Here is a 10,161-nt window from a genome sequence, read left to right as displayed (position 1 = left end):
GCTCGAAAACTTGTGTGTCCAAAAGTGCCCAAAACCTCTAGTATATATATAGGTTGGAGGAGGAGGAGAGGGTGCCACGAGCGGGGCGGGGGGGGGGGGGCTTGGCCGGCAAGGGGAGGGGGATTCCCCTCCAATTCGGCCTCCCCTCTCTCCTTTCCATGGGGAGAGGGGTGCCACCTATATTGGGCCCTTGTGGCCCTATATGCTTTCCACCACTTAGCCTTTTAAGGCCCACTAATATTAAATTAAATATAAAGCCTCATAACTAGTATTAGAGTCTTTTATTATTAATTTAACATCATCGAAAACATTTCTCACCTATATATTATTTATCGGATATACCTGGTATTACCGGATAAACTCTGAAACCCTTCCAGTGACCCCGAAACGCTTCTGGTTCCTCTCAAAACTATTTTGAATGTTAGTGAAACTATATGACAAATATATTCGCATTAATACCGTCCTACATACACTCATAAAATCATGATTACCTTAAGCTTGTAACCCTGTAGGTTCGGTAAGTCATATACATGAACATAACCCCTTTCGTTCAATGACCGATAGCGGAGCCGTGCACGTCCATATCAATCCCTATTAGTACACGAATGACATTCGAGTGAACTTTTGGTTATCATGTGCTATTCTCATTGCTTCGCGATACTTTAGAAAACCCGAGGTTAGATATATCGGTATCCTCTTGAGTCATACACATGTTCACTATACCGGTCTCCTCGTTGCTGGTTTTGTTCTTCTTTCTCGTTGACATGTTCCGGCATCCCCGTGACATTGTTACCTATGTCTGTCTAGACGATGATGGATGTCATCACACCGAGAGGCCATAAGAATATCTCTCCATTCGTCAGAGGAGCAAATGCCACTCTTGAGCTATCTAGTCCCTTGTCACACTTTCGGATGAACCTGTAAGTTGTCGTTATGATCGTCGTGTTACATATGGCGTTTAAGCAACCCAAAGTTCATCGTACGGTAAGAAGTGACTCGATACTCTCATGGTCTAAGGAACTAAATCACATGTTAACACTCCATGTTATAACAATTGGCTTCTGACGATTGTATCTCAAAGTATAACAAACAAGTTTGGGTTGATTCAATATGATCGTTCTTCTAACATCATATTCTCAAAGTTTTTTAGGACTATCGTAAAAGTTAACGATATCCTAAGATCCGGAAAACATGATCACAAACAGCACTTGAGCTAGTCTTAGAGGCGAGACTGGAATTTTATTAATACCGTTTATCATTCCAGACGTGCATATGATTTTTTTCACTAAATCACATATTCCAGGATCATAGCAGTTATAGCATAGAATATAAACTCTTAATTATGAATATGGAAATATAATAATATAATATTATTGCCTCTAGGACATATTTCCAACACATAATACATAACAAGTTCCATATTTTGCTCATTATGATTTATAATTGTTGTTTCCCGTATAATAAGTAAGTATTAGAGTCGGCTGATTCTATTGGCAAGATATAACATATATCTACATTTCCTTGCACCATGCTTCACTTACAACTTTAAGAGGTAAATAGCATAGCTATCCGCTGATGATGCTTTCAGTTGTTTAAACCGTATTAGGTGTCTACTTACGTCTCTCCCTCCCTCCCTCCCTTCCTCTCTCTCTCTCTCATGGATATTCGTCAAATGGGAGAACAATGGTTGTCCTATATTTTTAAAGAATATATGTTGTGGCTATGCACCTGTTAATAATGCATTGTTTATTATGGATCTGGAATGTACTAATTTGATCTTTAACACTGACGCTAAATGTCTTAAAATGATTGATAAGACAAATACTCCCTTCGATCCATATTAAGTGTCATAGATTTAGTACTTAATAAGTGACAACTAATATGGATCAGAGGGAGTACCACATTTTGTGGCACTGACATCTTGGTCACAACTGAAAGATACGCAAGAAGAAACTTCATAGTCATGGAATTTTGGAGTCTTTGATTTTCAATCATTTGGCAATTGAGCGTCTTGTCTAATGGAAAAAATTACTAAGACGCCATTCGCCGGCCATATGGAACATGCAAGTGACTTATTGGAAATCATACGTACTGATTTCTGTGGTCCAATGAATGTACTAGAGCATAGTGGATTTCTCTACTTTGTAACTTTTACCAATGATTTAAGTCGATATGGGGATATATTTACTTAAGGAGACATAAGTATGAAAAGTTCAAAGAATTTCATAACAAAGTAAAAATCATAGTAACAATAAAAATTAAATTTCCGCGATCAGATCACGGGCAAGAATATTTGGTTTATGAGGTTAGCCGGAATGTTAGATATTGTGGACTTGTTTAACAACTTACACACCGGAACACCGCAAAGAAATGGTGTGTATGAGAGTCCTAATCGAACCCTATTAGACATGATTCGATCTATGATTTCATTAACGAAACCGTCACTATATTTTCGGAGTTATACTTTAGAACCCGTTGCTTTAACACTAAATAGAGCTCCATCAAAGTTTGTTTAAACGAAGCCATATGATAAATGGAATGGGAAGAAACCTAATTTGTTTTCCATATGTAAAACATTTAAAAGCAAATAAGGTCGATCCCAAATCAGACAAATGCTACTTTCTAGGTTATCCCAAGAAAACAATGGGGTATTAATTGCACCACCAAACTGAAGGCAAAGTGTTTGTCATGAAAAAAAGAGTACTGAGAAGAATTTCTCATGAAAGAGTGAGTGGGGGGACAATACAACTTGACGAGACTGTAGAATCTTTGACGTCAAATCAAAGGACCGTACTGCCAAAAGTTATTCTGGAGGTCACTCCTGTGACTGAACTGGAAGCAACTACATGTGTTGTAGAAATTTCGGTCAAGACTGTGGCTAAACCACGTAGGACACGAAGAAATCGTTCTCAACCTCTTTGGTATGAAGATGAAATTTTCTTGTGTGAAAATGAAATATTTCTACTAGAAAATGATGAACCTGTGAATTAAAAAGAAGCAACATGGTAGGCCCTGACTACAGGAAATGGCTCAGTGCCATGAAATATGAAATATAATCCATGTACGAGAATCAAGTTTGAAACTTGGTTGATCCTTCAAAGCATGCGAGATCAATAGAATGTAAATGGGCCTATTTATTAAAAAAAAGATGCAAATGGAAATTTGTCCGTCTACAAAGCTCGATTTATCGTAAAAGGTTTTTGAAAAATTCAATGAGTTGACTTCAACGAGATATACTCGCATGTAGGGATGCTTAAGTCTGTTCGAAGGTGAGGACCCCACATGTCGTAGGAGAAAAAATATTCAGATAAGCTAACTGGGAGGGCATGACGTTTCGAACGTGTTTTTCGTGCCAGTTTTAGTTGTATTGAGGGTGATAGTTTCTTCATAATAACGTGACATTTTCTGCGAGAACGACAGTTTTGGGCATTCATTTCAGAAAATACGATCATTCTGTTTTGAAGAAACTGCCATCCTTGATCAAATAAATATCATCAAAACGTTTACATATGCCACCCCTCCTAACGAGGGGTCGCCAGATAGGAGGGGTGGCGCACGAACGTGAAAGGATTGTGATCACGAACGTGAAACATGAAACGGCGAGGAGGGGTGGTACGAGTACTGGAGAGCAGACATGCAACAGTGGGCACGATCCGAGGTCGCGTATAGCCGCCTCCACCGCAGCACGTGCAGCATTTCTCAAGATTTGCGCTCGCAAGCAGTCGGCAGCTCCTAGTCAATGGCAGCCACCAGCTGTACCACATCATTCCGCATCGCCAAAAACAAAGCACAACGATTTACCACATCATTCCGATTCGCGTCTCGCTACGTATAGTACGTGCGCGCGCGCACCGTCGGCCCGCCGGCCGGCCAGCCAGAACTCAGATCACTCGAGGTGCAAGTCAACAAGACCGGAGCCGTAGTCAACCTTTGCTCCACGTCAAACTATTCACCAGGCATACGGCAGCCTGTACCAGTAGCAGTACCGGGAGTACAGATCGATATGTGCAAGTAGGAAGAGGCTGGTGTTCCTTCCGTTCCGTGCTGGGGTTTCCGAGGCCAGCGAAGGAGACTTTCAAGCATCGGCATTGGTGTTGAGTGCAGACAAGCAGATGGCCGCCATCTCAAGCAAGCACGACGGTGGACCAAATCCCATCACATCATGCACACACAGTGACACAGGCCATGCCATGCCATGCACACACGCCAAGCTCCACAGCGCACCCTCTGCTGGCCATCCGTCCGAGATGAAACAAACCATCGATCGGTCCAGTGATGGTGTGTAGCTATTCTAATGTAATGCCACCGGGCGTTCCTGGTAGCCTAGCTGCTTTACTGGCTTTGGTTGGAGCTCAACTGGAAGTAGTACGTACGGTCACGACTTACGGGCGAGCTGAATGCAAACCCTGCACGCCAAGGAAAGCCCCTTCCTACTACAGGTTTGTACATTAGCTAGCTAGCTGCCTAGTCATTGACATGATGAAAGAGCCAGCATAGCGGTGCATTACATTACATACATGCATGCCAAGACGCTACTGTGAGACTCTGACAACTGACAACACATACATGTTAGGCAAACACAACAAATTTTCAGAAGTGCAACAAGAAAGAGATAAAATAAAATTAGGGCATGCGTGCGTGCATGCATTTCCTGATCGCTATCGCTACCCGAAAAGAACTACACTTGGTCCAGAAATAAGTCTGTAAGTATTGCGAATTGAGCATGTAGATTCCTTGTGGTGAAACTAGCTCACCAGAGTATACGTCTTCAACTTATACTGGTGGTCGCACTAATGCCTCTATGTTCATTCAGCCGGGGCAGACGTTTTCATCAACGACAAAATGTCTATGACGACTTCGTCAATCTCAAGATATTAAGCCGACTTATTATCTTGAAGATACTCGTACAAGTAGGGAATATGCGTACATAAGTTAATAGGGTGCGTGTATGCGAGCATTGCGATTGTATTTCTAGTATTAAAAAAAGGTCAGCACGTATTTGAGTCAGGAAAGAACACGTTCACCTATATGCACGTGAAGTTCTTGTTTAAATTGAGCCATGCAGGAGAGTGCCTATATATGTTGTCATTTTTCCGTGTTTATATTTCTTTGGCCCGTCCATCAAAATTGCTGCATGCATGAACAAAAATCCTCTATAGTCATTCTAAAAAAAAAAATCCTTGATTGACGTTTTAGCTTTACTTTTTTTAGGATAGTATACTGTATATGCACATAATACTGCTACATATGGAGTGTAGACATGTATGGATACAGTAACTTGTTATGTCGTTTCCATTGCAATTTCTGTAGGTGCACTAATTTCAATTTGTCATATCAATGTACAGTTCTACTTGGGCAAAAATAACGAATTGCCAAAACAAATCGGTTAGCTAGTGAACAATGATAAAGATGTGACTTAACTAGCTTTAAAAAAAAGATGTGACTTAGCTATCAGAATTGACATGCATGCATTCACAAATGCATGCCATATCGACACCGTGTCAAGCTCATATGTGTCATTTCAGAGCTAATTAGTTAAAAAAACTTGATTTTGGCCCCAGTATGATTGTAAACCCTTTTCAGCTTAAAGAAGAATAGATTCAGAAAAATTTGCTCCAGATTCAAAAGGTTGGAGGGAAAATGAAGACACATACTCACATAATGTGAGATCCCCAAACTTTCGATGTTAATTGACCTATGTACAGAGGAGAAGGTGCTGAAAATCTGTAGTGCTGTAGTACTGTTAATCTGTTATGACTCATGAACATGCTGAAAATGCTTCACGCAAATTCGTATCAATCATTGAGAAATTCATGGAATCAAATAGCTAAGGAGAAAACGACGGATCCTATTGAGTGCAAGCTAGCACAACAAAAAAACTAGCGTACTGCTTAACAAAAATAACCATGTTGAAATATATACACGCATGCAGATGCAGTGCTAAACACTCATCATAAAAGACAAAGAAAACAAATACTGTCGATTATTCTATTTCTAACTTCTAAGCCTAGCAACTAGTGTCAGTTAAAGTGTGAACTCTAGGTTTTTTTATTTTACAAATCAACCAAGCAATCACACTGGATGAGTGGACACACACAAGAAATTTATGAGGGCAGATACATCGATCACTGGACAATCTTTTTCTCACCCAAGGTATCCACAGCAGCTATATCTAGTTCTAGAGAAGATACATGTATAGAGAGAGAGTTATACTTGCACATAAAGTTTATTTGGCGAGTTAATTAATCGATTGTGATCTCCATCAATCACCAGAACAGCAAATAAATCCATGCATGTCAACCAAAGTATGCATCATGCTCACTTGTGTCGAGGGAGCTGTAGTCAGTGCTCGACGGCTGTCCGGCAGCGTACGCCGTGGCCGTGGCCGTCGACGGCATTGTGGCCACTTCTTGGCCGGCCTCAGCGACGGACACCACGTCAGCGGTGTGCACCAGCGACGTGGCAGGAGCCCTGAAGCCGCCAGCTGCGGCAGCACTGACGTCGTCGTCGACAATGAGGTGTGCCGCACCGACGCCGACGCCGGCCTGCCGGTATCTGTGCTTGAAGATCTCGGCCCTGACGGCCTGCAGCTCGGCCTCCAGCGCGTTCACCTGCTGCTGCAGCATCGAGATCGCGCCCATGCAGCCGTACACCGGGTCGCGCAGCCGCAGGTTCGCCTCGTACACCAGGCTGCTCGCCGCGTCGGCTCTCTCCGCTTCCGGCACCTCCTGAAACAGCGCGTGACATGCACCGACGTACGCCATTAATTAACACAAAACACGGACGGTGGAATTAACCCCAAAAAAGGAAACCATTAAAATAGTTTGATGGTACCAGGAGCATCTTGGAGACGTTGCTGGCGCCGAAGACCTTGTGGACGGCGGCGAACTTGTGGGGCTCGTGCGGGGAGAAGTAGGGGGCGAAGGGGCACTCGTGCGCGCAGCGCCGGCGGAGGAGCTTGCACGCGGCGCACGGGGTCGCTATGTTCGGGGCGCCGACGATGCCCGGGCCAACGAGGCCTAGGCGGCGCGGGACGTGGTGCTCGGTCGGTGAGACGGCGACTACGACGCCCGCGATGGCAGCGGCGGCGGTGGGGTCAGGCTCTCGCTTGATCTTCTTACCGATCTCGTCGAGTCTCTCCCTGGTGGAAGCCCCGAAGATTAGGGTTTATTTTGGATGGAATTAAGTAGCGGGGATCTCAAAGCGGGCGATGCAGACCCAAGTGCTAAAATTGTGGCCGCAAGAACAGGAAAAGGCACTGCTATCATAGATCTCTCGATAAACCTTTTAGGCAAAAGTCATATATAGATAGAAAAAACACATCTAAATTAGATTCTTCTGACCAGAAAGGATAATGAAATCAAAACAAACAAAGGGAGCCTTTTATTTAAATACAAATCAAGTACAAGCATCGAAGCAGCATGGTTTCTTGAGGGTCTCTTACCTCTCCGTGGACATAGAGGCATGCTCTCCTCGTTTGGGAGACGGAGAGACGGAGAACGACACAGGAACAATTGAGAGCGAGGGGGAGGGAGACGGACAGGTAGTAGAGAAGTGTAAAGTTTGGAATTGCGAGGAAGGAAAGAGTGCTTAAAAGGCAAGGCATTAATGAGGGGGATGGGCGTAAAGCATGCACACAATTGGGTAGTAAGTAAATGGGCGAGGGAGGAGGAAGAAATGTTGGCAAGCCAAGCCAAGGAACGTTGACTCGATTAGTTGGCCGGCCCTCCCTCTCTCCCTCGTGCCCCTGCGCCCTGGTGCTTCTGCTCATGTCAAGGGAATGAAAGAAATGCTGTTGAAAACAAGAAGCTGCCTGGGGATCCACTTGACTTGACCATTTTACCTCGGTTACAAATTACAATTCGTACTTCTCTTGTGTATTTGTTTTCTAGCAACTCCAAGTTGTTAGGGCATCTTCAACGGCGACCCGCAAACCTCCCACATGCGTCCGGGCCGTGGACGCCGTCCAACGCGGTTCTGTATCGGCTTACGGCGTGATTCAGACATGTTTTCTCCCGCGAACTGAAGACAAACCGCGAGGGGGGGGGGGGGGCTTTGCGGAAGTCCAGACACGCGAAACGTCGATCTCTACCCCCCGGCCCACCCAAAAAGAAGGCGGAGCCCGTGCTTTTGTAGCATCCCGCACTGTTTTCGCGCCAAAAACCCCTAGTCCCTTCTACCATTCCCCGCCGCTCTCCGCCCAATTCCCACGCTTTTCTTCCACCCTCCCCTTCCTTCCACCGCCAATGCATGGAACCATCGGAGAACCTGTCATAGATGGAGCCAGTGGAGGTGTCGGAGGATCCGAGCATCACGCTCATCCGGAAGATCATCTCAGTGACGCAGCAAACTCGTCGCGTCAAAGCGAAGGCGGCAAAGGAGGAGAAGCTCAAGAAGCGATTGGCCATTGGTGGGCCTGGTGGTGGTGATGGGCGTGGCGGACGAGGCGGTAGGCGCGGTTGATACATCTACAACGTATTTAATTTTTTTGATTGTTGCATGCTATTATACCATTAATTTTAGATATTTTATATGCAATTTTATATCATTTTGGTGAACTACCAGATTTAATCCTTGCAATTTATCTATCTACCACTACCAGATTTAATCCTTGCAATTAACAAGTATAAGGGGATTGACAACCGTCTTGCCCGCGTTGGGTGCAAGTATTTGCTCCTGTGTGTGCAGGTATTGTTGACTGGGCATTTGGATGATTCTCTTATTGGTTCAATAACCTTGGTTCTCTACTGAGAAAAATACTATCCGCTACTATATTGCTTCACCCTTTCTCTTTGGGGAAAATCTCAATGCAACTCACAAGTAGTAGAAAGAATTTTTGGCGCCATTGCCATGAAGACATCATCAAACGCCTACAGGTTCCTACATTCACATTATCATTTACTTGTTCTACTTTTTATTTGCTTTGATTTGCCATCCCTTTTTTCATCTCCCTCCACTTCTCTAAAATAATCAAAAATACAATTTTTTTGCTTGTTTCCTTGCTTGAAGTTTCTATCATGTCTGAATTTGTTATCATTAAAGGTGATAGTGGGGATAGTAAACCTCATGATAATGAACCTCCCATAAATTTGGACACCAAAACTTTTTTTGCGGGAAGTGGGGATATTATCGGGAAAAAGTACTATCCAAGAATTTTTTTACTTGTACGGGAGCTTTGGTAACTAATGATGTCCCTATTCTTAAAAGAATCAATAGTTATGCCCAAGCTACTTCTGCACTTATTATCAAACTTGAGAGAAGATTTATGCGTACTCATCCCACTTTGCAAAGATTATTCTTTGAGCTACCAATTATAAATGATCCTAGAGCAAAAAAAACTACAATTACCCTCATAAATGAATTTGACTACATAGTCCGGGAAGCTAGAGAACCTTTGATCACTATGATATGAATTATGAGTGCCCTATGATAGATTAAATCCTTTATGATAGAGATTTTATGCATACATATATGTCTAGGGAGATCATCATGCTTTTGAAGAAAATACTAGAAAGAAAGTTTCAAACTTACACTTAATCCAACATCTATTCAATAGTACCAACCATCAATATGCTTGGATTGTTAAAGGAAACCAAAAAGGGTTTGATGAAGATTAGTTTGAAATGTGAAAATCCTCATAGAAGATGAATTCATTGTCACTTATGAAAGGTCCCTTGATGACCGCGTTGTTCTAAAATAAAATAATGATCATATAAAAGTTACAAAGATAGTTTGTTCCATTGCTTGAGTTCCCATAATAGAAAGTCTATTGCTAAAAGAAGAGAGTTAATAAGAAGTGTCTATGATGATATCATTTATAACGGGGTAATGGAATCGAAAGATGATAATACTTGAAACAATGCATTGTGCCTACCTAAGGGCATAAAACAATAGTGCTTGTTGGGAGGCAACCCAATAGTTATCTTAAATTTTTGCTTTTTATTTCTGTTTTGGTGTGATGACATGATTATTGCTACTGTAACGATTATGTATTTATCTCTTAATTAGTGTTTGTGCCAAGTAAATCCTTTGGATGTTTTGGATGATATTTGACTTGATTCTATGCAAAAACAGAAACTTTTGCGTCTAGTGCAGGAATTTATAGTTTTTACTGGAATGTGATCATTGTCTAAAATTTTACACATGATTGATATACAAATT

At 42.6% G+C, this 10,161-nt stretch overlaps 1 protein-coding gene across 1 annotated transcript; it reads right to left on the bottom strand.

Annotated features, from left to right (window-relative positions):
- Positions 1-6,103: 6,103 nt before the first annotated feature.
- LOC123058735 (LOB domain-containing protein 15) lies at positions 6,104-7,700 on the bottom strand. Its single transcript, XM_044481427.1, has 3 exons — positions 7,445-7,700; positions 6,835-7,141; positions 6,104-6,728 (listed from the first exon to the last, which is right to left on the bottom strand). The coding sequence occupies exons 1-3, from the start codon at positions 7,456-7,458 to the stop codon at positions 6,297-6,299; spliced, it is 753 nt and encodes a 250-aa protein (XP_044337362.1). The 5' UTR covers positions 7,459-7,700; the 3' UTR covers positions 6,104-6,296.
- Positions 7,701-10,161: the final 2,461 nt, after the last annotated feature.

This window comes from Triticum aestivum, chromosome 3A (genome assembly GCF_018294505.1).
Source record: "Triticum aestivum cultivar Chinese Spring chromosome 3A, IWGSC CS RefSeq v2.1, whole genome shotgun sequence".
NCBI classification, from domain to species: domain Eukaryota; kingdom Viridiplantae; phylum Streptophyta; class Magnoliopsida; order Poales; family Poaceae; genus Triticum; species Triticum aestivum.
Note: the sequence above shows the minus strand (reverse complement) of the source record. Positions and strands in the feature narration are given on the sequence as shown.